At 34.6% G+C, this 27,498-nt stretch overlaps 1 protein-coding gene across 1 annotated transcript; it reads left to right on the forward strand.

The window, feature by feature from the left end:
- Positions 1 to 5,621: 5,621 nt before the first annotated feature.
- Positions 5,622 to 26,906, forward strand: Hormad1 (HORMA domain containing 1). Its single transcript, XM_046421479.2, has 14 exons — positions 5,622 to 5,654; positions 6,788 to 6,932; positions 8,667 to 8,730; positions 10,093 to 10,129; positions 12,616 to 12,636; positions 12,911 to 12,937; positions 15,583 to 15,650; positions 16,123 to 16,274; positions 18,392 to 18,651; positions 20,382 to 20,448; positions 20,523 to 20,599; positions 21,476 to 21,559; positions 24,027 to 24,098; positions 26,520 to 26,906. Exons 1-14 carry the CDS (start codon positions 5,622 to 5,624, stop codon positions 26,598 to 26,600), a joined length of 1,188 nt encoding a protein of 395 aa, XP_046277435.1. The 3' UTR covers positions 26,601 to 26,906.
- Positions 26,907 to 27,498: the final 592 nt, after the last annotated feature.

A 27,498-nucleotide genomic window follows, 5' to 3' on the forward strand; every position in this document is an offset into this window, starting at 1 on the left:
ATCTAAAGTTAGTTTTTCTACCTCTGACTTTCTCAATGAATCAGTGCTTTATTTTTTCCATACACCTATCAGGTTGTAACTACTTATGTATTTATGTCTTATTTATATAACATTGATCCCCTTCAATGTAAACCCAATGGGAACAGATTGTAAACCCAATGGGAACAAAAACCATGAGTCTTTTTTTTACCACCTTGTACCTAGAACACAGCATAGTGCCTGCTTTAAAGTATTCAATTGCTGTGGAGGGGATACAGTTCAGTGGTAGAGTGCTTGCCTTTGTTAGAGCCCCAACATCACGCACACAAAAAAAGTAGTCAACCACTATTAATTCAAACAATGCAAATTAATGACCAGTATATTATGAGTGTTAGAAGTCAAAATATGTCCTAATAATTCTTCATAATAATGAAAAAATCTAAATATTAGATGCCATTTTAAAATTCCTTTTAAAATTTAAAGGAAAGCATTATGCAAAACTTTTTTCTTGGGCTGGGCATGTAGCTCAGTCATAAAGTGCTCACCTCAAGTATGCACAGGGCTCTGGGTTTGCTTAGCATAGTGAAAAATAAATAAATAATATAAAATAAAAATTTGTCTCTCCTTGTGCTTCTCTCTTCCCGGTCCCTGGGAAGCCTATACTTTGATCTGGATTCTTTACCTTTCCTTTCTCCTTCACTAAGATAAAGATAACTAATGAAGTTGCTTAAATAAAATAGTAAGTGAAAATTATATAATAGTCAAGTCACAATCAGTTCTTGAATGTTTTTAAAATTTAACTACTTTTTAGTATAGCTACTATATTCACATGGCTCAAAAATTAAAAGTATATAATAGTTAATTCTCATTATTTGCACTAGTCATGTTCTAGAAAATCATCATGAACACTGAATTAACAAATACTGAAATATTACTTCAAGGAATAATACAGGGATAGGTTCTTATGAGTCTCTGGTCACCATATTTTCATCAACTGAATCAATATCCAAATTTATTTTGTGTGTTTCTCCTTAAAATAATTATTTAATATATATTGTTGATTCATTAACATTGAATTCACAGTCAAATGCTCAGTAACTCATGCCTAAAGGAAACTTATTTAACATATATAATTTCTCTGTAAGGCACATCACAACCTTACAGTTAGGAAAACTACACAGCACAAACGATCTCTTTTTTTTTTTTTTTTTTTGGTACTGGGGACTGAACTCAGAGGCATTCAACCAGTGAGCCACATCCTCAGCCCTATTTTGTATTTTATTTAGAGACTGGGTCTCACTGAGTTGCTTAGCCCTCGCCATTGCTGAGGCTGGCTTTGAACTCTTGATCCTCCTGCCTCAGCATTACACAGCAAAATCACACACATATGAAGCATGAAACACAAAGAAGCAAAAAGTGTGGCACTAACTAGCACTCGGAAAAGATGCTTGTTTACAATGAGAGCTAAAACAAGAAGGGCAGAGTGTAACCAGGCTCATGTTTTTGCTATTCTGAACATGTCTGCAAGCTGAAAAAGCCCTATTGAACTTATCACTAATTTGGGGTTTACAAATAAATTTAGTAAATGGGTAAATTCACAAATGTGAGATTTGTGAATAATAAGGATTGTCGTGTGTGTTGTGTGTGTGTGTGCATGCGTGTGCACATAAAAGAAAGTGAAAAATCTCTATCCCACTAATTTCCCTTATAGGCTCAGATGCCTAATCCTTAGAAGTAACCACTGCTATTAGTATTTGTATATATTTCTAGAATTTTTTATGTATATACAAGCACATTTTAAAATGTTACATTTAAACACTAATTTCAAATAGCAAATGAGAAGTTGAGTTGATCCATAGTTTACAGATGTATGTGTATCTTGACAGTGCTTGCATAAAACAACTAAGAATTTACTGATTTCTATACAACGAAAAATGTTATGTTCAATGTTTCTCCTTTGCCAGCAAAGCAAACCTTTTTGCTTTTTCTCAAAAAAAGAAATGCTTTGTTGGATACAGTGCCTAGAAGCCTTTATTAAAAAACTCAAGAAGCAAATTCAACATGTACTATGATTAATACTATGTATAATGGACAGTTGTTTATTGCATGATGTAAGCTTATTATAAGTTTTTTGCATGATGTCACATTCTATTAACCAATATTTTTAAAATCAGTAACATTTTTGAATCAACAATAATTGTTTTGTCTGTTTCTTCTGGAATTCATCTTCAGGTTTCCAATATATACACATTGCCGTTTTTTGAATCTTGATTTTATATGGTACCTATAGATTTATTCTATAATTGAAGTTTCAGATCTCTTGCACTAATACCACCCAGTTCTCCACTCTCATCCTCAAAAGTATAGTTAATGATATAGAAATCAGTAGATAGTGATTGCATTGTTATGATTCTATGAATGATGGATGAACTGTTTTTTCCTTATTCTATAGTTATTAATGAAAACTATAAATAAATTTAATATGCAGCACTATATCTTAAATTTTATGTGACATCATTGGATGGTGTAGTGGCCCCCTCTGCTAACACTGAAGTTTGTGGTGATCTTGGGAAAACAAATTTTCCTAAATCTGTTTTATTATTTTTAAAGTAGAAGTTTGATCCCTATCTTGGAGGATTGTATAGAACAAAAGAGTAAAGGAAGGAAGAAAGGAAGGAAGGAAGAAAGGGGAGAGGGAAGGAGGAACAAAGGAATGAAGGAAAGAGGAAAATAAATTAGGGGCAATACTGTTGCAAGGACAAACAAGGCAAAGCACCAAAGATAGCAGGAAACAGTTTTATTTGGCTGCAGCCAGGTTCAGAGGGCACAGCTTTTGCTGTAATCAATCAATCCCCTGAGCCCGGAGTTCAGGGAGTTTCAGAATTTTATACACAGCGTGTAAGGGGGGGGCTCAGAAATTCAGTCTGCAGAAGTTCACATAAAAGCAGTTTTTTCTTTCACTGTTCTGGGCAAGTTAACTCTTCAAGGACAACACCTGAGAAGGGGAGACCTTCATCTCCCCTTTCTTTCTTCCGCTGCCAACTGTTACCATGGAGCCCATTTGTAACATCTTAAAAATGTAGACATCTCTGTGAAGCCCAGCTCAAGACCAGGATTTTTACAAACTACTATACAGGATACATTTGTGAAAAACTAGTAAGGGGTGTCCAGCACCTGGAGTGCTGGTATCTTCCCCGCCAGTGGCCCAAGTAAACAGGGCAACACGAAAATAGGAAGTTTATCTCCATTGAACTCTTTTGCAGAGACTCTTTTGCTGACCTAAAGTCAGCCATGGTGAAGAGGGCTTTTCTGTGGAGAAGGGGGTGCCACTTCAATACCAGTGTCTTCCTCACAAAGTTCTGGTAACAGGGCAAGCCAAGAATAGGACAGTGAATGAGAAAACCTTTTGTAAACTTTGAACATGAAAAAAATGTGGGGCACAGTGGTGCATGCCTGGCTGGGGAGGCTGAGGTTCAAAGCCAGCCTCAACAATTTAAGAAGGCCCTAAGCAACTCAGGGAGACCCTGTCTCAAACTAAAAGTAAAAATGGACTGGGGATGTAGCTCAGTGGTTCGGTACCCCTGGGTTCAATCCCTGGTGCCAAATAAATGTTAGAGAAATGTAAGGCAAAATAATTATTTGACCAAGGTCTTCACTACTTTTAATCCTGGAAATAGGATTCTAGTCTCCTTTGCCTAATTAAATGATCACGTAAAGTATATTCATATTGGGGTGGTCACTTCCTCCATAACGAAGACATCAAAATTTATGTTGTTTATACCAGCAACACAGTTTATTTGGATATGTAAGAATCTGAAAAGTAAGGATCTTGTGCTCCTGGAAAGACTGCAATTACCATCCGTTCTGATTTTGTTTGTAAATGAGACGTACGGTTACAGCTCGGTGGAAACTATAAGTAGGGAACTGTTGGGGAACTGCCTTCCTGAAGACACGAAAAGCTGGGAAGTCGAGGCGCCATCGGAAACAACCAGAAATGGAGGGGTGAATTACACAGTGGCTGGCGTCATTTGGGCCACGGCAGCGGCGCTAGCATGCTGAGAAAGCTCGCCACGTGCCTCTGCTTAACCCCATCCGAATGCCTACCGGCCCAGAGCCGCGGCAGGCCGCTACCACCGCGGCGGACTTCCGGCTCGCAGAGTTCCCAGAGCGCCTTGCGCAGCTCTGGCGGGAAAGGGGACGTTCTTCCGGAGTCCAAGCGCCGCTGTAGCGCCCCGGCGACCGTTGAAGGAGAGCGCATGCGCATGTGTCGGAGAGCGCATGCGCGTGTGTCGAAGCGCGTGTGTCGAAGCGCGTGCCGGGCGGTGAGGTTCTGGTCGCTGGCGTGCTACCCTCAGACGTTACGTAATATATATGTGTGTTTGTTCTTGGTTTTGTGTTTTTACCTTTTAATCTTTTTTCTGTCGCCTCCCGCCTACTTTTAAGTTTCTTGAGGTCTTCATGGCGAAACACGTGGGGGAAATGTGCGCCTGCTCCTTTCGCTAGAGGCCCCTGAGGGCGTGCGAACGCGGGCGCCTCCGGTCGCGCTCGAGGAGCCTGAAGGCCAGCCCCGCCGTGACCAGACCCCGCGAAGCCTGGCGATTCTGGCCGCTCTGTCTGCACGAAAGACAGAACTGCTGCCAAACGACATCCACGTCCCCGGCCCTGGGCCGCTGTAACTGAGAAACCGACTGGGTCATGCCGCCTAGGGCCTTCCCGCCGCCCTCCTGGGGCGTCCGCAGGGGCGGCCACACGCCTTTCTAAAGCCATTGAGAGAAACCTGATGCGAATATTTTGAAGCTAGATATACTTTTTTTTTTTTTGGTACCGGGGATTGAACCCAGGGGCACTGACCACTGACCACACCCCAGCTATATTTAGAATTTCATTTAGAGGCAGGTCTCACTGAGTTGCTTAGCGCCTCGCTTTTGCTGAGCTGGCTTTGAACTCGGGATCCTCCTCAGCCTCCTGAGCTGCTGGGATGACAGGCGCGCGACACCACGTGTTTTAATTTAAAAAAGGGCTTCCCAGAGATAGTTTTTCATGACTGGTAAACCTGACCAACATCGTTAATGCTTGAATACTATACCGTGAAGAAAAATCAGAATTTTTGTACCTTCTTAAAATTTTCTATTAGTTTGGTCGCGGTGGTGACCACCTTTCATTCCAGGCACCCGAAAGGCTGAAGCAGGAACATCAAAAGCTTGAGGGAAGATCTCGGCAACTTAGTGTGACTGAGTCTCAAAAATAAAAAGTAAAAAGAGCTAAATTTATTTTTTTCTTCTATTTGCTGGTCATGATGGTGCTTGCCTGTAATCCCAGTTACTTGGGATGGTTGAGGCAGAAGTATCATTTCATCCCAGGAGTTCAGAACCATCCTAGGCAACATAGGGAGATGCACCTAAACACACACACACACACACCAAAAAAAAAAAAAAAAGAAAAAACCTAGTTTCTTGGGGTAGGGTATAACCTGGTAGAGCAAGTGCTTAGCAATGAACACACTATGGGAATTTTTATGTTTCTTTTTAATAAATTCTGAAATTTGTTCAAATAAAATTCTGGTTTAGAATGTAAGAAATAAAATCTGAAGTTAAAGTTAATATTTGTGTCACAGGGTTGAATTTAAAGTATTTTGTCAGAAGATGGCCACTGCACAATTGCAGAGGACTTCCATGGTATGAGTTCTTCTATTTCTGTGTGTGTGTGTGTGTGTGTAGATGTGTATATGCATATGAGTACACATATATGGATTTTATTGTTTCTTAAAGCCTTAGGTACTTTATTTTTGAGGGTTTAATAATACCTGTTTTAAGAATAGAAGAAATTTGCCGGTGCGGTGGTGCACACGTGTAATCCCAGCAGTTTGGGAGGCTGAGATAGGAGGATCAAGAGTTAAAAGCTGGGCAGCAGAATATAATAGACATTATGATTGCTGTATGTACAGACTATGGGTTCAATCTCCAGCACTAAATAAATTAATAATCCATTTATGTGAGATCTGCTATCAAATGGCTCAAAATGAGAACCTTACTCAAAATGTGATTCTGCAATCTGTACAATCAGAAAAATGAGAAATTATACCCCAATTGATTCAAATGTATGAATTGCCGAGATCATTCTAATGTCATGTGTAGCTAAAAAAAAAAAAAAAAAAAAAGAGTTAAAAGCCAGCCTCAGCAATGGCAAGGGACTAAGCAACTCAGTGAGACTCTAAATAAAATACAAAATAGGGTAGGGATGTGGCTCAGTGATCAAGTGCCCTTGGGTTCAATCCCTGGTACCAAAAAAAAAAATTTGCTAAAATTTTCAACTAATGTAGAATTCTGTCATATATTTGGTATATTACTTTACATTATAGGCTCAAATTTAATTTATAGTAGGTATTAATGAATGCTGTTCAATTGTTTTGATGAAATTATTGTTCATACCAGTCTACTACTAGAAAATATTCATGACTCAAAAGAAAAATATAAAATTGTCATTTGGGGGATGATGCATCATAGTTAGCTTATATTAAATTAGTCAATGACTAAAGTGAAAATCTTATCTATCTCTGTATTATGCATTTACAGTTAATTTGCAAGGAGATTATTAAGTACTTTTTGCATGTACCTTTATGCGGTTACTCTAGTACATCCTTACATTTTATAACCTATTCCAATATTCTCAGGATTTCTAAACACTATGGGGAGGAATTCATAGGGAGAACATCATCATGTTTATGCAAAATTAGATCTGTTCTTAAGTGCAAGGAAACTTTATTTTCAATAAATGTAAATAAGATGTTTTAATTTCCTTTGAATTGTAGAGTGCATTGGTATTTCCCAGTAAGATATCAACTGAGCAGCAGTCTTTGGTATTAGTGAAGAGACTGTTAGCAGTTTCAGTATCCTGCATCACGTATTTGAGAGGAATATTTCCCGAGTGTGCTTATGGAACAAGATATCTAGATGGTAATGTAATATTAAGACTTTCTTTTAAACATGTTGTTGGCTGGGCCTGTAGTCCCAGCATCTTGGGAGGCTGAAGAGAGAGGATTGGAAGTTTGAGGCCCCCATCAGCAATTTAGTGAGACTCTTTCTCAAACAAAGTTAAAAAATAAATAAAAACTGGGGATGTAGTACAGTAGTAAAGCACCCCTGGATACAATCCCCAGTACGAAAAAGAAAAAGATTTTATTTTGGCTTGCCTTTTTTAAAAAAAATATTTTAGTTGTCAGTGGACCTTTGTTTATTTATTTATATGCAGTGTTGAGAACCAAACCCAGTACCTCACACATGCTAGACAAACACTCTACCACTGAGTTACAACCCCAGACCCCTTGGTTTGCTCTTAAACTAACTTTTTTTTCCTTGGTCCTGGGTATTAATCCCAGTACTTCACACATTCTAAGCAAGCATTCAACCACTGAGCTTCATCCCCAGCCCTTACAACTGTAACTTTTGATTTAAAGATTGTGATTTTAGTAGAAATTTTATTAATATAATTCATATATCCAATAATTTACAAATTTAAAGTGTACAATTTATTAATTTTAGTATGTTCACCAAATTGTGCAACTGTCACCACAGTCAATGGTAGAATATCTTCATCACCCCCAAAAGAAACTCCATACCCATTAAGTCACTATTGTCTTTCCCCCTGCCTTCCCAGTCATAGGCAACCACCAATCTGCTTTCTGATCTATGCATTTACCTATTCCAGACTCTTCATATGAAAGGAATCCTATAATATATGGTCCTTCATGACTGGATTCTTTTACTTAGCCTAATGTTTATGATGTCCATACATGCTTTTTTAAAAAAAATATTTATTTTTTAGCTATAGTTGGACACAATACCTTTATTTCATTTATTTATTTTTATGTGGTGCTGAGGATCAAACCCAGGGCCTCGCATGTGCTAGGCGAGTGCTCTACCGCTGAGCCAGCCACAGCCCAGCCCCCCACCATACATGCTTATTTTGGCTTGCCTTTCTTTTTAATATTTTTTTTTAGTGTGATTTGTCAATGGACCTTTGTTTATTTATTTATATGCAGTGCTGAGAACCAAACCCAGTACCTCACACATGCTAAACAAGCACTCTACCACTGAGTTACAACCCCAGTAGCATATGTTAGTACTTTATTCCCCAAGTTACTGAATAATGTACCATTATTCAGTGACTATGTAAGTGGCTGTAACAGTTGAACATGTGGGTTGTTTTCTCTCTTTGGCTGTCATATATGACACCACATTCATGTTCAAATTTTTTGTTTGGGCAACTAAATGGTTTTTGTTTTGTTTTGTTTTTTTGAAGTGCAGAGATCAAAGCCAGGACCTCACACATACTAGGCAATTGCTCTGCCATTGAGGTACACCCCTAGCCCTCTAAGTGGGTTTTAAAGAAGTATATTCAATACTTTTGAAAAAACTTACTTTTAAAAATTTTTTTCAGTTTCTCTAGTGTAATTTCACCTGACATTACATTTACAAAGATGAAGTAAATAGATAAAAAACATTTTGGCCAGGCACAGTGACACAAGTCTGTAATCCCATCAACTTGGAAGGCTGAGGCAGGAGGATCACAAGTTAAAGGTTAGCCTTGAAAACTTTGTGGTAGTGTATGTTCTTGTGCTATTTTAAGGCAATAAAAATAACATGCCAGTTTATACTATAACTCTTGAGTTTATTTGTTTTTGGATTTAGATCTTTGTGTCAAAATTCTGAGAGAAGATAAAAATTGTCCAGGATCAACACAGTTAGTGAAGTGGTAAGTAAAAAAAAAAAATTCCTAAAGATAAATAATGATTTTTCAAAATCACATTTTTATATACATTAAATACCTTTCAGTGTTTAACCAGATTTTTGTGATTAACCAATTAACACTGGGTAACATTTAAAAAAAAATTTATTAATGTTTTTTGTAGGTGTAGAGGGACAGAATGCCTTTATTTGTTTCTTTTATGTGATGCTAAGGGTTGAACCCATTGCCTTACACATGCTAGGCAAGTGCTCTGCTACTGAGCTATAGCCCCAGCCCCAACACTGGGTATGGTTTTTTCAGATCTTTGGATTTATGCATTTAATTTTTCTTTTATTTCATGCCTGAAATGAGGAGCTTCATTTTCTTATTATCGCTCCTCTAAATAGCTGTCAAATATGTTATAGTTGCCTTCCATCCCCATCATCATTTTATATTTCTGCCATATTGTTTCTTATGTTTTATCTTGGTTTTTGTTTTTGTTTTGTTTTTCTTTTTGGTACCAGTGATTGAATTCAGGGCCCCCTTAACAACTGAGTCACATCCTCAGCCCTTTATATTTTTTATTTATTTTTTTATCATATATATATATATATATATATATATATATATATATATTTTTTTTTTTTAAATATATATTAGTTGTAGTTGGACACAATACCTTTATTCATTTATATTTTTTAACGTGGTGCTGAGGATCGAACCCAGGGCCTTGCACATGCTAGGCCGAGTGCTCTACTACTGAGCCACAACTCCAGCCCTATATTTTTTATTTTGAAACAGGGTCTGCTAAATTGCTGAGGCTAGCTTTGAACTTCTAGACTTCCTGCCTCATCCTCCTGAGTTACTGGGATTACAGATGTGCACCAACCTATTCATCTTCTTGTTTTGTTTTAAGCTCTTTGATAAGGAGGTTGCTTTGCTGGGCACAGTGGCACACACCTCTGATCTCAGCAACTCTAGAGGATCTCAACTTCAAAGCCTGCCTCAGCAATTTAGTAAGAACCTGTCTAAAATTAAAAAAAAAAAAAAAAGTAAAGGCCTAGAAACATAGTTTAATGACAAAGAGCCCCTGGATTCAATCCTCAATATCAAAACAAAAAAACAAAAAACATAGCAGAGTGCTTTAATAAAAAATTTGGAGGCTGGAGCTGGGGCTCTGGTAGTGTGCTTGCCTTGCATCAATGAAGCACTGGGTTCGATCCTCAGCACTACATAAAAATAAAGATATTGTGTATCCATCTACAACTAAAAAAATATTTAAAAAAAGAAATTTGGGTATTATTTAGTAATGAGCTAGTATAGAGATTTATGAAAATATCTATTTTCTAGAAATGTATTTAATCTAAAATGAATTTTTGGCTTTCTTAGGATGCTAGGATGCTATGATGCTTTACAGAAAAAATATGTAAGTCTTTCAGTACAAATTTACTTCTTTATTTTATATTCTATAAATTTGATAGGAATTGACATGTAGTAAAACATTAAATTAACTTGGGCATAGGCCAGTTTGAGTTACTGAAAAGTTTGAACATTTGAATATTTTAAAACCTAATCTTCAACTCATTTTAAGCCTAATATAATTAATACCAAAGAAATTTTGCCAAGCTGGTTTTGGTTAATTAATATTCATTGGTACTAGTAGCACATACTAACTTAAAGAATTAATGAACTTATAGTCCATTTATTAGTTTCACATGCATTTTACAATCTTCTTTACACTAATAATTTAATAAATTATTTCTTAATTAGGGTTCAGAAACAAATTTCCTTGGCCTCAAGATGTAATTCAGTGACAGGGTGCTTATCTCATATGCCCTGGTTTATCTCAAAAATGAAGTAGTTCATTTTTCTAGTTCAATCCCCAGGACTACAAATAAATAATTTATTTTTATTTTTATTTTTTTTTTAAATATTTATTTTATAGTTTTCGGTGGACACAACATCTTTATTTTATTTTATGTGGTGCTGAGGATCGAACCCAGCGTCCCGCGCATGCCAGGCGAGCGCGCTACCGCTTGAGCCACATTCCCAACCCCATAATTTATTTTTTTAAAAAAGATATTTATGGGGCTGGGGTTGTGGCTCAGTGGTAGAGTGCTCGCCTACCGTAAACGAGGCACTGAGTTCAATCCTCAGCACCACATAAATGTAAAATAAAGATGTTATGTCCATATAAAACTTAAGAATAAATACTTTTAAAAAGATATTTATTTTTTAGTTGTAGTTGGACACAATACCTATGTTTTATTTATTTATTTTATGTGGTGCTAAGGATCGAACCCAGGGCCTCACACACGCTAGGGAAGCGCTCTACCACTGAGCCACAACCCCAGCCCAACAAATTCTGAATTAATGAAATTTTAATGAAGTTTTTTTAAATAGACTAAGCCTTTTTACATACTTAATGTAATTTTATACTACATCTATAAAGAGATCCAGTTCTAGCAAAATTGTGAGGGTGAATTTTTATCCATAGTCCCTAACCTTTCTCATGAAGACATAGTAAATATTTAGTGCCTACTATATGCAAGATGCATATTCTAGGTAGGACCAGGGTAAGGTAATAGTGGTCAACAAAACAAAGAGGGTCCCTTTTATAGTAGGAAAATAGTCAATAGATACTTTCCAATAGTGTTAGATGCCATTAATTTTTTTAGGAAAAGTATGCGATAAATGTAGAGAACATACTTTAGATGGGATAATCAGAGGAACTTCTCTGAGGAGATGACTTTTGAACTGAGACCTGAATGAGAAGAAATCAGCCAGACATTGATTTGGGGAGAGAATATTCCTGGATGATCAGCAAAGAATTATAGAGCAATTTGAGTTACAGGAAGAAAATGAGGGTCATAATGACTGGGTCATAATGCCATGGGAAAGAATGGCATGAGATGAGCCTTAGAAAATAATTTTGAGTCTGAGCATTCAATGTTATATAGGTAAATAGTTTGCATTTCAGAGGCAAAGAAAAGTCATTGAAGATTTTAAATAGAAATATAACATCATTTGGTTTATGTTTTACATTGTTTAAAAATGTGTCTACTGTTTAGAGAATATGTATAGAAGGAGAATAATGTTGGGAGTAGGAGGAATAGCACTTAGGATATTACTATAGTAATGATGAGAACTAATGATGACTTAGGATGACAGAAGAGGAGATTCAGAATAGATAAGGGAGTAGAACTGATTGGATTGGTTGATGAATTGGTTGTGAAATATAAGGAAAAAATTAGAATCAATGATGATTCTAGATTTTTTGGTAGATCAGTTAGGTGAATAATTTCTATGATTTTTTGTTGTTCTTGTTCCTATGGTCTCCAAAGCCTCTCCCCTTTATTAAATGCATAGGACCCTGAGCTCTCTACTTTTGCTCTTTTCACAATCAGAACTTAGGGACTGTGGTTATAACTCAATGGTAGAGTGCTTGCCTAGCATTCATGAGGCCTTGAGTTTGAGCCCCAGGATCCCCTGACCAAAAAATCATACTCATGTTGCTAACTTTTAACATGTTGTCTCACAATATATATTTTTCTTCTAACTGGCAGTAATGTCCTGTTTTTCTTAAAACAAATAATATGCTGACATGAATTTCAGCCATCATTTCTAGCAGAAATAGATATTTTGGGGAATAGAGAAGCATAGGGAAAGTGTTGCCTCAGATATGATATAAAGTGTATCTTTAATAAATAAGACAAAGTTTTTTTGTATTTATTTGTTTTAGATATTTTGATGCTAGAGATTGAACCCAGGGCCACTCACATATTAAGCTTTTGCTCTATAACCAACCTACATTTCCAGCTCCTAAATTAGTTCACAGAATTTTTGTGCTCCATCATGAAAAACTAATTTTATAGGATACAAATAAGGTTTTTGTTCTTTGTTGTATTTCAGCTAAGGATGGTCGTTCTAGCTGTAAGTATTTTTAAGTTGTATGTTATTTTTTTAAAGACTGTCAATTTAGCCTGGCTTTATTAATGACACTAAAACTATGAATTGTTTATGTTACTTTATTCAAACAACTGATCTATTCAATGGGAAAAAAGTAATAAACTAATATTTTGGGTGGTCATTTTTGTTTTTGTTTTGCTTTGCTGAGTTCACTTAATACTTTTACTTTAAATGTCCAATTTACTTTTTCTTGAATACTTAACCTCAGATAACTCAACTATAAATTATTTTTAAATAGGTATACACCAATCCAGAAGACCCTCAGGTGCGTGTTCTTGAGTTAGTAAAGAAACATAATGCTTCTAATGTCAAAAATAACTCAAAACTACAATATATTTATATTTTATGCTTTTAATTGTGCTTTAATCAACATGTTTTGTATGTATTTTCATGTTTAAACCTTGTAAAGGTCTTCTGAAGTGAGTCAGGGCCTGTATCATTCTGTTTAAACAGATAAATACAGTTACTATGCGAAATTATGTAACTGATCCTAGCCCACAAAACTTACAAACTGTTAGATATGACCTAAATTGCCTGATCCTTATTTAATTACAATATTCCTTATCTGCAATTATCAAAAGACATGAGTTTTGAGAAAAAATGAACTCATCCTTAAACTTTGACTATTCATCTCAATTGAGGCACATCTACTACAGTTAAAGGAGAGAGGCAGAACAAGAAATGAAAGGGAAAATGAGAAGAAACAAGAGGGAATGACTGAATGCATATTTTATAGTAGTGCCTATTCTTAGACTTTGTGAGCACTTTCATTTATTCATCATCGCCTTCATGTGGTAATTACCATTATCATCTCCACTTTATAGATTAGGAAATCTAGGTACAAGGTTTCTTGTCCATGGTCTCTAAGTGCTTAACCATTACATTACAGGTGTTAAAATATAATGTTTCACACAGTCATGGAAAAGCAGATTTAAACTTATTAAAAAAACAAAGATGGGGCGCTGGGTTTTTGTGGCTCAGTGGTAGAACACTCTCACACATAAGGCACTGAGTTTGATCCTCAGCACCACATAAAAATAAATAAATAAATAAAATTATTTTTTTTAAAAAAGAGAACTGTTTCCTTTCTTTATGTGAGCACTGACATGTAAAGAAAGCAAAGTATTCCAAGCTTCAGGAGGATTAGGAATATATCTTCTCTGATAGTCATTCTGGCTATCAATGCTTAATATACGCCCATAGTGACAAAGCACATGATTTTCGCAAAGGATATAAATTAGTTGATTGTTCAGAAAACTAATTAATTGTTCTGAAAATGTTTATTACCATATGTTTTATAGTTGTGTACTTTTCTATCAGTAAATAAACAACTTTACTGATGTACTAATGATATTATGGAATATTTAATGTATGTCAGGAACTTTATTAAGGGCTTTGTATAAATTATCCCATTTGATAAAATTTACCATTACCAATTAGCTAGGTACTGTCTCCAACCGTTTTTTAGGTTGGAAAACAAAGTTTAAATGGCTTGCATATGGTTACAGTATGGTAAAGATTTAAACCCTGTGCTTAGTGTATATCTTAGTTCATTTTCTGTTGCTGTAACTAAATAGCAAAAATGGGATACTTGTAAAAGAATAAAGGCCTAGTCAGTTTATAGTTCTGGAGACTTGGATCTAAGATTGAGGGGCCACATCAGATGAGGGCCTTCCTGCTGTTGGGGACTCTATGTTGAATCCTAAGGTGGCACACACATCAAATAATGAAAAGAGACAGTCTCATACAAGAGACAGAGTCAAACTGTCTTTTATAACAGACCAGCTCTGGAGATAATCTATTAACCCATTAATCCATTAACCCATGAATGGACCAGTCTATTCATGAGGGCAGAGGCCTCGTGATCTAATCCCTTTTTAAAGGACCTTCGTGGTCCCACCTCTTAATACCTCAGGTTGAAGATTAAATTTCAGTTTGAGTTCTGAGTTCTAATAGTGACTTTCAAACCATAATAATTGTTTTTTTTTTTTCCATCTGATACTGGGGATTGGACCTGGGGCCACTCTTAAGCCCACCACCCTTTTTTATTTTTTATTTTAAGACAGGGTTCTCACTAAATTGCTGAGGCTGGCCTTGAACATGTGATCATCCTGCCTCAGTGTCCTGAGTTACTGGGATTACAGGCATATGCTACCACATGGCTATGGCAGTGTCTTAATGTTTTATGCTGCTATAGCAGAATACTTGAAATTGGAAAATTTATAAGAAAAGAGAGATTAATTTTTTTGCAATTCTGGAGACTGCAAAGTCCAAGATCTAGGGGCCACTGGCATTTGGTAAAGGCTTTCTTGCTGCATCATCCTATGGTGGAAGATGGAAGGACAAGAGAGCATGGGTCAAAGAGACAAAGAAAGGGAAGAAAAAGCCCAAAGAGACAGAAAGAGGGGGAAAAAAAAAAAGCTCAAACTCTCATCCTTTTATCAGGAACCCACTGCCACAATAGATGAAACTTTTTTACTATGATGAAGGTATTATTTGCAATATGTCCTGTGATAAAACAGCATTAATCCATTAATAAAGGCTCTCTGGACCTAATTCTCTCTTAAAAATCTCACCCCTCAGCACTGTTGTATTAGGGATTGTGTTTAATACAAGAACTTTGGGGAACACATTCTGTTGAGGTATTATCTCCCTCTTGCCTGCTTACTAAAGAGTTCTTAACACTTGATACACATAACACATTGCAATGACTGGGAGAATTAGACTAAAACTCGAAATCCAGATCATAGGAATTGACTATGAAGACTTGAGAGTGTCAATGGACCAATAGGGGTCAACATGTTGGAAAAAACTGTTAACTAAATGTTAAGAGTCATAAAAAAGCATATATAACTATTTGGCAGCCACAACTATGTACCAGTTACATAATGGCAATGTTTTCTATTTAAGACAATTTCAGAATGTTACCAGTTTAAGTTCAAGTACACAAAAAATGGACCAATCATGGACTTTATAAGGTACTGTTCTGTAGTTTTTTTTTTTAATTTTACAGATTATTTGTTCATTAATACTATAAAACTAAATTTCAGTATTAATTCTAAAATTTGTCAAACCCCTAATTAGCCTCCAAGATGTGACTATACAAATGGAGTAGTGACTTGGAGTGGCTACAAAGAAGATTATATAGCTAATTATATTCTATTTTCAATTGTGAAGAGGAACTTGAGTGATTAGAAATATAATTAAAATCCATCGTTTCCTTTAAACACCTTACATAAAATGCATATTACATAAAATTAACTGTGAGATTATAATAATGAGATTAATAGTGATTTAAAAATTTTATAATAGTGACATTAAAACACATTTTGTAGTAACTTTCTGCTTAACATGGTGCTATAATAAGAGTCTCAATTAGTTAAAATGTGAAGTTATGATATTAGAAGCCACAAGTTTTGTGAAAGAAATTAATATCTGATTCTCTTCTAGTAAAAATCAAAGTAATGAATCTAGCATGTCATCTGCCGATACCAAGAAAGCAAGTATTCTCCTCATTCGAAAGATTTATATTCTAATGCAAAATCTGGGACCTTTACCTAATGATGTTTGTTTGACCATGAAACTTTTTTACTACGATGAAGGTATTATTTGCAATATGTCCTGTTTTAGTCAGTACCTGTGTGCTATACCATTATTAAAACAGTCTGGGTACCATTCCAAATGTTTTTAGCACCTTAATTTTTATATATTTTTTGAAATTATAAATTTCGCATATAACAGCATTATTTGAAAAGGAAAGATTTGAAAAAAATAGTCTTTTGTTTTCATTTTTTTGTTTTGTTGTACTGGGGATTGAACTCAAAGCCCTCTACCACTGAGCCACAACCCTTGCCCCTTTTTATTTTATTTTGAGAAAGAATCTCACAAAGTTGCCCAGGCTGGCCTTGAACTCGTGATCCTCCTGTCTCAGTCTCCCAAGTTGCCAGAATTACACTTCTTTAAATATATGAAAATATACACTTTTCTAGTGATAGGAACATGTTAATGTATAACTTGCCTCATAATTAAGGAAATAAAACAGTGATATGCCAATTTTCACTTATCAAATTGGTAAAATTTGTAAATCCTTTATTGACAAAGGTGTGGGAAAGCAGGTACTTTTATACATTCTTGAGGGAATGCATATAAGTGCAACATTTTCAGAAGACAATTTGGCAGTATCAAAATTTTAAATTAAAAGATCTATAGTTAAAAAAAATTTGAGAATATACTTGTATATGTAACACTATATATTTATAAGAATTTTCATTTGACTAAAAGAGGAACAAACTGGAATCAACTTGAGTGTCCTTTCTTAGGTATGAATAAATAAATAAATAATGATACATCTGTAGAATAGAATACTGTGCAAGTGGTAACAAAGGATGTTCTGGTAAATTGTCTAAGAGAGATTATTAAATGAAGAAGGTGTGGTGGCACATGCCTATAATCCCAGTGACTTGGGAAACTGAGGCAGGAAGATCAAAGCCAGCCTTAGCAATTTAGTGAGGCCCTAAGCAACTCAGTGAGACCCTGTCTTTAAATAAAGTATTTAAAAAGGCTGGGGATGTGGTTAAGTGCCCCTAGGTTCAATCCCTAGTACCAAAAAATAAAAAATAAGAACTAGGTACAGAATTATATGTCTCATTTTGTTTTTTAAGGATATGCATTTCCTAAAACCTGTGTAAATATGAAGCATTCTTTTATTACATTCATAATGTTTTGTAGAACATAAGGTAACTATAATAACAACATTTAGAAAATACTAACTCTGCCAGTTCTCTTCTGAACATTTTACAATGCTTTAATTTGTTTTATAAACAGTGAATCTATGAGGGTAGGTAACTTATTTTCCTCATTTGACAGATAAAGAAACCAAATCAGGGATGAAAAATAATTTGCTAAAAGTTACACAGGCATGGTGGCCCATCCCTTTGATCCCAGAGTCTCAAAAGACTGAGACAGGATTGGAGCTGTAGCTCAGTGGAAGAACGCTTGCCTAACATGTGTGAGGCACTGGGTTCAATCCTCAGCACCATAAAAAAATAAACAACAACAACAACAACAAAAAAAACATTCTGTCCATTTACAACTACAAAAAAAAAAAAAAAAAAAAGACTGAAGCTGAAGGATCACAAGTTTAAGTCAGCCTCAGCAACTTTAGTGAGACCCTGTCTCAAAATAAAAATAAAAAGAACAAGGGCTAAGATTGTGGCTCAGTGGTAGAATGTGTGTATGGCATGCATAAGGCTCTGGGTTTGATTCCCAGCACAACAAATAAATAAATAAATAGAACCAAGGATGTAGCTCACTGGTAGAGTGTCCCTACCTTCAGTCCTAGGAAGGAAAAGTTACCTTTAGGAAATAAAATGTGCACAGGCCCGTGCAGTGGTGCATACCTGTAATCCCAGAAGCTTGGGAGGCTGAGGTAGGAAGATTGCAAGTTCAAAGCCAGCCTCAGCAAAAGTGAGGCAGTAAGCAACTCAGTGAGATCCTGTCTCTAAATAAAATACAAAATAGGACTGGGGTTGTGGCTCAGTGGCCAAGTGCCCCTGAGTTCAATCCCTGGTACCAAAAAATGTGAATAGTAGGAGGATGACTTTGTATTTTTCAGTTTATGTCCTTCCATGCTCTTTGAAATTTAATCTGTATGTGTATTTTAATAGTAATAAAATTTTTTCAATCTTAACAGGACAGTTTATACTTAACTTTTTTGCAGTTACACCCCCAGACTACCAGCCTCCTGGTTTTAAGGATGGTGATTGTGAAGGAGTAATATTTGAAGGGGAGCCTATGTACTTAAATGTGGGAGAAGTTCCAACACCTTTTCACACCTTCAAAGTAAAAGTGACCACTGAGAAAGAACGAATGGAAAATATTGATTCAGCTATACTATCACCAAAACAATTGAAAACACCACTTCAAAAAATCCTAATGGACAAAGATGATTTAGAAGATGACCAAGAACATTACATAAGTGTGAGTGTTTAAAAGTAGTTACAAAGTACAATAGTAACAAATGTTTGACTTAATTCTAAGAAAGGAATTTAATAGCTTTCATTAATGAGTACTGTATTATCATCATAAACTCAAGGTTTGAAGGCACCTTAAAGTCTAGGTCTGTAGTTTTAAAATTTTTTACCTTGGTCCAAACATTATTCTTAGAATTTAAAAACACTATTCTGATTAAAGTCCTGGAGGCCCAGCCACTCATCACCTCACCTACTCTGGAATTGTACTCTGAGGAAACCCCAAGGATTATAGGGCATAATTTGAAAACCATTGTACTAGTCCAGTTCCCCAACTAATGATAGAATCCTTTCTACAATATCCCTACTAAGTACTTGTATAGCCAGTACTTTAATTTTTCCAGAGCCTGTAAAGTCACGATCCTGAAGCATCTTAGAATTCCTGCAAGGCAGGAAAAGTGTCTTGTACATTTTATAATCCTTTAGTGCCTAGCATTTAGATTGTATTCTCAGTATTGAATGAATGGGAAAAATATAAAAGAGCCTTTTTGGTTGCCTCATTCCCAGCAAAAGTGAAAGTAATCTTACTTTATTCTTTTCAAAAGTTAACATTATGTCTAATCTTACCTCATGTTTTCTTTCATTCAAAATGATGACTGTAGTACTTATGTATAAAGGATCACTATTCTGAACTAGGCTCTATGGCCACATCTGTACACATAGAAAATTAAATTTTCAACCAATTCAAAGAAGAAAACTTTTTCCTAAAGCCTAAATCCTAGTCTTGCTTTAAACACAAATATGGCTGGGATTTTTGTAGCATTCTTTAAAATATTTGTATCTCTTTCACATATGTCACAAAGGGAACAATAATTATAATTTGGACTTTAAACCTGTTATAGATATATCTACCATACCATGACTGAGCTTATCCTTCATTAATAACTTCCTGAGGAAAGTTGAGGCATAATCAGAGTATATCCTAACATTGTATGAAAATTCTAGAGGGCTGGGGATGTGGCTCAAGTGGTAGCGCACTCGCCTGGCATGCGTGCGGCCCAGGTTCGATCCTCAGCACCACATACAAACAAAGATGTTGTGTCCACTGAGAACTGAAAAATAAATATTAAAAAATTCTCTCTCTCAAAAAAAAAAGAAAATTCTAGATGCACAGAAGTGATAGCTTGTTGTACAACATGTCTCATTCAGTGCTTTCAAATAATACGTATAATAAAATTTAAAGGTTCTTGGAATCATCATGCATTTTAGTGAAAGTTGTATATTTTTATCATTTGTCCTTAAAGCAATCTTTCAAAGTAAAGAAAAATAGTAGTACAAAGTAAAGAAAAATATATTGGGCTGGGGATGTGGCTCAAGCGGTAGCGCGCTCGCCTGGAATGCGTGCAGCCCGGGTTCGATCCTCAGCACCACATACAAAGATGTTGTGTCTGCCGAAAACTAAATATTAAAAAAATTCTCTCTCTCTCTCTCTCTCTCTCTCTCTCTCTCTCTCTCTCTCTCTATATATATATATATATATATATATATATTATATATATTTTTTTGGATCAATAACTTGCCTTGTGATATAAATTCTAGGATTACTTTTATTTCTAGTGAGCAAAGTAGTAGTTTTATATGTAGCCTTCACATAAAATAAATTTGTTCATAAATACTTCACAATTTTTTAAATTTCTTTTTGAAATGTGTTCATTTTTTTTTCTTCACATAATTATGTAGGATGATTTTGACTTTGAAACTAAAATGGAAGAGCAGAAAAAAAACTCTGGAGTTTCTGAAGTTGGCGGTAAGAAGTTAACAAAAATGTAGATTAACTATTAATTCAATTTTATACTATTTTAACATTTTTTTCCCTTACAGAACCAAATTTGGTTTGTGAGGAAGATGAAATTATGAGGTGTAAAGAAAGTCCAGATCTTTCAATTTCTCATTCTCAGGTATAAACTTAATATTAAGTTCCATCTAACTTTTAGTTTGTTTGTTTTTTAAAGATGGTTGCTTATGGGGCTGGGGTTGTGGCTCAGCCATAGAGCACTCACCTAGCACATGCAAGGCACTGGATTCAATTCCCAGCCCACATAAAAATAATAAATAAAGGTATTGTGTCCAGCTACAATTAAAAATACATATATTAAAAAGAGATTGTTGTTTATAAGACTATTTGATTTTTCATATATTCTATTTTCTGGGTCTTTTAGAAAATAAGTATTTAGAACTTGTTATTGTTAACAAAAACTGCCTGTTACATGTTGAAAATTTTTGAGTTTATTACATGATTTTGTTTAAATAAACCTTAAACTATTCATAGAATTTCAGAGCTAGATAGAATCTTATGCAATTATTAATTCCACCCTCCTTTGTATTATATATGGACTGTAAAATACATTTTTTGTTGCCTTGGAGCAGAACATGTTTAATTTTGTTTTCCATGTAAAATACAGTGAAATTCTGAAATAACAGATTTAGATAATATGAACCTGGAAATAATGGATTGATAATTAATTACCTACCTTCCTTTATCTAGCTCCTTTCTCAAATTGGAGTGAGCTAAAGTTCGTATCTTCTGGAAGGGTAGTGCTTCGTGATCATTTGAGCGGTCTCAGTTCAGTACATTGTCAGTTATGCACAGTGTCAGCTTACTAACTTTACTTTGGTGCCGTTTGTAACAGTATAAGCCAAGTCAAAATTATTGATTTTCATTAACTTAATATAATAAGCCCCTAAATTTTATGTGATTGAATTTTAGACTCCATTTTATTATGATATGAAAGTGTTTTGTTATGTTATATAATTTTATGTAACTTATTTTCTAGGTTGAGCAGTTAGTTAGTAAAACATCTGAACTTGATGTGTCTGAAAGCAAAACAAGAAGTGGAAAAGTCTTTCAGAATAAAATGGTAAATGCCTTTTTAGGTTTTAGGTTTGTTTTCCATTCTAACCTTGTAATTTCCCCCCACATATGAGTTTATTTTACTATTTCATTTACTGGAATATATTTAATATGTACCTATTATATGGCAGGTACTTTACTAGATGCAGAGGATATAACCTAGTTAACACATAGTTCCTAATTTTAGCTGAAAGTTTGGTAATTGGAAGCAAACAAGAAATGACTATCATAGAAATCTTTTTTTTTTTTTTTTTTTTTTTAAACATTGGACACAATGTCTTTATTTACTTTTTTATGTGGTGCTGAGGATTGAACCCAGTACCTCACACTTGCGAGGCTAGAAATCTTAATAGAATACATAGGAAGCACAAAGGAAAGAATAGTTAATTTTACTGAATGTACATTAGAGAGGAGAATCCAAAAAAAACTTTGAGAGTGATACTCTTGTTCAGAATCTCCCAAGGGAGTTTCGTAAACTATCAGAACATTCCCATGTTCTGTCTTATAAATTGATTGTATTTTTAATGACATACAAATTAATATTTTACATACATAAAAGATTAACATATATATATATATGTCTTGTACTAAATGAATGTCATGTTCTTAAGCAAAAACAAAATGAGTTTTAGTTTTGTGTATGAATTATACTAAATAGGAATTTACATTTGAACTGGGTACTATGGTACATGTTTAAACCCTTTTACTCAGGAGGCTGAGGCAGTTGTGAGTTTGAGACCAGCCTAGGCAACTTAGTAAGACGCTCATCTTGAAATGCATATGTGAATGTATATACCTTTAAGTTACTCTCAAGGTTAAGGGTAAAGAAAAAGCATTTGTAAAATATGAAATAATATATCCAAAGTTAGGGTACTCTATCAATGGTGTGCTAGAACATTTGTCCCCAACCCCTCATCTGGTAATATCATGTTGGTAGCTTGATATTGGACATGAACAGAGTATTGACTGATTGGAAATCAACAAATGCCTCAGGGTTTGTTTCTGGCACATAGTTGGTGGTTAAACCTTTACCAGAACACCACTGATTATGGTGCCCTTTTTAGGGGTCTTTTTTTCCCCACATTCTCAATAGGAAGTTAGAATTGGCAGATGGCAACATGCAAACCAGTATGCTGATGAAAACAAGAAATAAAGAAATGCCAAGAATTTCTACTTCCAGCAGCAAAATGTTCTTCCTAGCCAGCTTCCATTTAGGATGAGTATTCTTTACTAGGATATAAGGAGCGAGGCAAACATTTTACAAAATTAGTAGGCAAGATTTCCTTGTAATATAACATTAAGAAACTTTAAGGATGGGGCTGGGTTTGTGGCTCAGTGGTAGAGCACTTGCCTTGCGTGCATGAAGCACTGGATTTGATCCCCGGCACCACAAAAAAATAAACAAATAGGGCTGGGGTTGTGGCTCAGTGGTAGAGTGCAAGCCTAAATTATGGAGGCCCTAGGTTCCATCCTCAGCACCACATAAAAATAAATGAATAAAGGTATTGTGTCCAACTTCAACTAAAAATTAAATATTAAAAATATAAATGAATGAAATAAAAAACTAGCCTCTCTCCTTTAAAAATAAAAATAAATAAACAAAATAAAGGTATTCTGTCCATCTATAACTAAAAAATGCTAAAAAAAAAAAAAAGATACTTTAAGGACATAAATTCATTTCTTCAATTTCACATGTTTTTGGAGATGAAGTCTTAGGATACTTGAAATTTTGAGAATCATGGCTGAATTGGGGCTAGGAAATGTCAAGAAATTAAAATATTTGATAATAAATATATAAAGGAGGTTATCATTGGGAAGGATTATTCAAGCATGAGGAAAGAAATATGTCCTTTTAAAGAATAGTATTATGTCAGTTAATAATTTGCTGTCTTCCAGTATTCATTTTAATAACTGTATGTACAGCATTATTCACAATAGCTGAAAGGTAGGAAAAATCTAAGTGTCCAGTAGCAGATGAATGGATAAAATGAATTTTCTTAAATCCTACAAAGAAATAGTCAGCCATAAAAAGGAATGGAATTAACTGTACAATGCAATAACTTGGATGAACCTTGAAAATATGATGTCAATTGAAAGAAGCCATTCACAAAAGTTCACATATCATCTGTTCCATTCATGTTAAAGTCACAATTGGGAAAGCTGTTGAGAAAGAAAAGCCTTAGGGCTGGTGGGAGGATAGAGGAATAACAGTATTAACTAAAGGATATTAGGGCTTCTTTTGAGGATGATGAAAATATTCTAAAATTGAGATACTTTTGTAAAACTCTGGATATACTTAAAATCATTTAGTTGTATCCTTTTAAATAGGTTAATTGTATAATATCTGAATTACATCTAAATAAGGCTGTTTTTTTTTTTAAAAAAAATGCATGTAGTCATTCATTTAAAGAAAAATCAACTATTGGTTGCTCTTTGAGAAATAACCAATTAGTAATTACTCTATCTTTGTGGAGGCAAATGGAAATCCACCAGTAAAATCTTCTAAAGAAAATCGGAAGAGAAGTCAACCTGAATCTGGGAAAACAGTAAGTCTTATGATAATGTTCATACCTATTGTGAATAAAATTTAACCTATGTTAAAAATCCAAGTATCAGAATATCACTACTATAGATTAACATAATAAATTTGATCATGTGGCTAGAGTTGTGGCTCAGTGGTAGAGTGCGCCTTGCACGTGCAAGGCCCTGTGGGTTCAATCCTCAGCACCACATAAAAATAAATAAAGATATTGTGTTCCACTACAACTAAAAAATAAATATTTAAAAAAATTTGATCATATCCCTAAATAGACCTCAGAGCTCTGATATTCAGATCTTGTTCAAAAATATTTTGTTCTAAAAATGAGGTGATTTTAAAATAAGATACAAGCCAGTCATGGTGGCACACACCTGGAATCTCAGTGATTTGGAGGCAGAGGATCACAAGTTCAAAGCCAGCCTTAGCAACTTAGTGAGGCCCTAAGTAAGGTAAAGAGACCTGTCTCAAAATTAAAAGGGATGGGGATATAGCTCAGTGGTAAAGTGCATCTGGGTTTTAAAAAATGTATATATATGTATATACACACCCACACCCACACATACATACACATATACATACACACACCTCCACCCCCCCACACACACACATAATCAAATAAGATGCAGTATTTCAGTGTATTGATATTTTCCACGTAAATAGCTATTGACTCATTCCATGAATGATTTAAAGTTATTAGAGAAATTTATAAAATAAATAAAAATTGGTGTCAGGAAAATTTGAATAGAATGAAAAAAATGATATAATATCCAAGTCATGTTGTTTATATGGAACTGAAATTGGATCACAAATTCGTCTGAGCTTTCTACATATCAAAACTAAACTAGAAACTTTAGAAAGTTACCAAAAAATATAGCATTTTCTAGTATCTCAGGAGAATGAAAACTTTTCTTGACGTAAATTGTATATAGTTGCTGCATAATCAGAACTTTATTATACCAAATCAGATAAAGTATTTGTCTTTTTTGGGATACTTGCTCATATTTTTTCAACTAAAAATTTTCATACCATTAGTAGGTTAGAATTAGACAACTAAAAACTTAAAGACTATTTTTTAAAAATCAAATGTTAAAATTAGGGTAATATTAAAGGCTGGGTACAGTGGCACATGCCTGTAATCCCAGCAACTCAGGAGGCTGAGGCAGGAAGATCACAAGTTAGAGACCAATCTTAGTAACCTAGTAACACCCTCAGCTACTTAGTGAAAACATATCTCAAAAAGTAGAGGGCTGGGGTTGTGGCTCTAGCATGTGTGAGGCACTGGGTTCGATTCTCAGCACCACATACAAATAATAAAGTAAAAGTCCATCAACAATTTAAAAAAATGTTTTAAAAAATAGAAAGGACTGGGGATGTGACTCAGTTGTAAAAAGTACCCCTGGTTCAATCCTCAGTACCACACATAAAATAGGTAATATCAAATATACTTGATTAATGCTATTTTCAATTTACATAAGAATGAACTGGAATAACCTCAATACATTTGGTTCTTCAATTTTTCCAAATGTATTAAGCCTCATTTTTTTGGCAAAATCAAAATTAAATTTGTTATGCATAGTCAGTCCAACTTTTCCCATCAAAATCAAACTTCAATAACTCAGGGGCTCTTATTAGTAATTTCCTAATTCATCTTTCCATTCACTTAAAAGGTACACTAGGGCCAGGTATGTATGTAGCTCAATGGTAGAGTGTTTGCTTGGCATTCACGAGGTCCTGGGTTCAATTTTAAATACCACACGCACAAAATGTGTGTGTGTGTGTGTGTGTTTCTAATATCTAGCAGGCACTGCTAAGTACCAGAAGTACAAAATCAAGACATGATTTAAATCTTACAGAAGTACCAAGGTAGAAGGTTTTTGTATTTGTAAATGAAAATATTTTCCGTTCTCATCACCCCAAAAAGTTTGACTGTTTTGAAGATACCATGTATATCTATCTTCTAACCTCTATGACAACCTTAATGAAGATCTTATACTTTGAAAGTATTTACTTTTCAGCAGCCATCAGATATGTACTTATAAGCTGGGCACAGTGACAATTGCCTGTAATCCCAGCAACCTGAGAGGCTAAGACAGTAGGATCCCAGATTTGAGGACAGCCTCACCAAGGCCCTAAGTAACTTAGTGAGACCTGGTCTTAAAAAATGAAAAAAGTCTGGAGATGTAGCTCAGTGGTAAAGCACTTCTGGGTTCAATCCCTATTGGCCACATACACCCCAGAAAAAAAGATGTACATATGTTCAGTAATAAATTTTACCTTACTTTTAAATACCCTAGATATCTTTACCATAGTTGAAAATAGTTATGGTTGGTATGCTAGGTATTTTTTTTTAAAGAAACCTTAGAGACATGACAAAAGATAAAGACATTAACACTGGAAAGTATTCTAAGTAGTTTTCTTCTTTTGACAGGTTCTCCATCACTTTGATTCTTCTAGTCAAGAGTCAGTGCCAAAAAGGAGGAAATTTAGTGAACCAAAGGAACATATGTAAAAATTACTTTTTCTACTACACATTTGCAAAGTTCTTCTCAACATTTAAATTAAAAGACGCTATATTAGTATTTTAAGGTGTATTTTTCCTACCTCTGAACATTTATATGTAGTTTTAAGAAGTTCATTCACTGAAATGAAGTTTCTAGCTAACTATTGTATTGTTGTCTTTAATCTTAGTAAACCTGAGATAAATTCAAGAGGACTTTTGAATAAAACCAAAAGTACAAATACCATAATTATTCTGTTTATTATCTACATATTGATCTACCTTCCATTTTAGTGAACAAAAATATATATTAACTGTTAAACCCTCTAAAGCCATTTTTGAAGCAAATAATGTTTATTTTCATATTAAAATTTTATAGGGATTCACTTTTTACCTATGTTAAAACTACCATTTAACTGGATGTTTGTCATTGTGTTGTTATTTAAACAATGTTTTTCAATACTTTGAAATAGTGTATTAACATGGTAATATATAATGTACAATTTAAATTTGGTACTTTACCTATTTTTTTTTTTTACATTTTTTTACTATAGGACAAAAAAGATGACTGGTTTTTAAAGACTGATATTTTTACCAGCATAAATAAAATGTTGTTCAGTATGTAGGCTCTTTCATGGCTCCAATTTTTATTTAATTAGAAAGTGTTTATGTATTAATTTTGAGATCATTTCGGTAGATATTATTTTGCAACAGTTGAGCACACTTCATAGAACTTTTGAGTGGTAGTGTGAAAGACTGCTTTTAATGAGAAACCTGAGACCTAGTTCCAGTCTTGCGATTTCCTTTCCCTTAGAAAAGGAAGAGTTAAGTCTGTTAGCCTCTTGTAATTTCAGGGGCCATATTCCAAAAACATTCATTGGCTATGGGCTTGTCAGTAACAAGCGCTGAA

The sequence above is a fragment of the Marmota monax genome, unplaced genomic scaffold, assembly GCF_021218885.2.
Source record: "Marmota monax isolate L192 unplaced genomic scaffold, Marmota_monax_Labrador192_F-V1.1 WCK01_AAM20220418_F8-fsc00108, whole genome shotgun sequence".
Classification (NCBI taxonomy): domain Eukaryota; kingdom Metazoa; phylum Chordata; class Mammalia; order Rodentia; family Sciuridae; genus Marmota; species Marmota monax.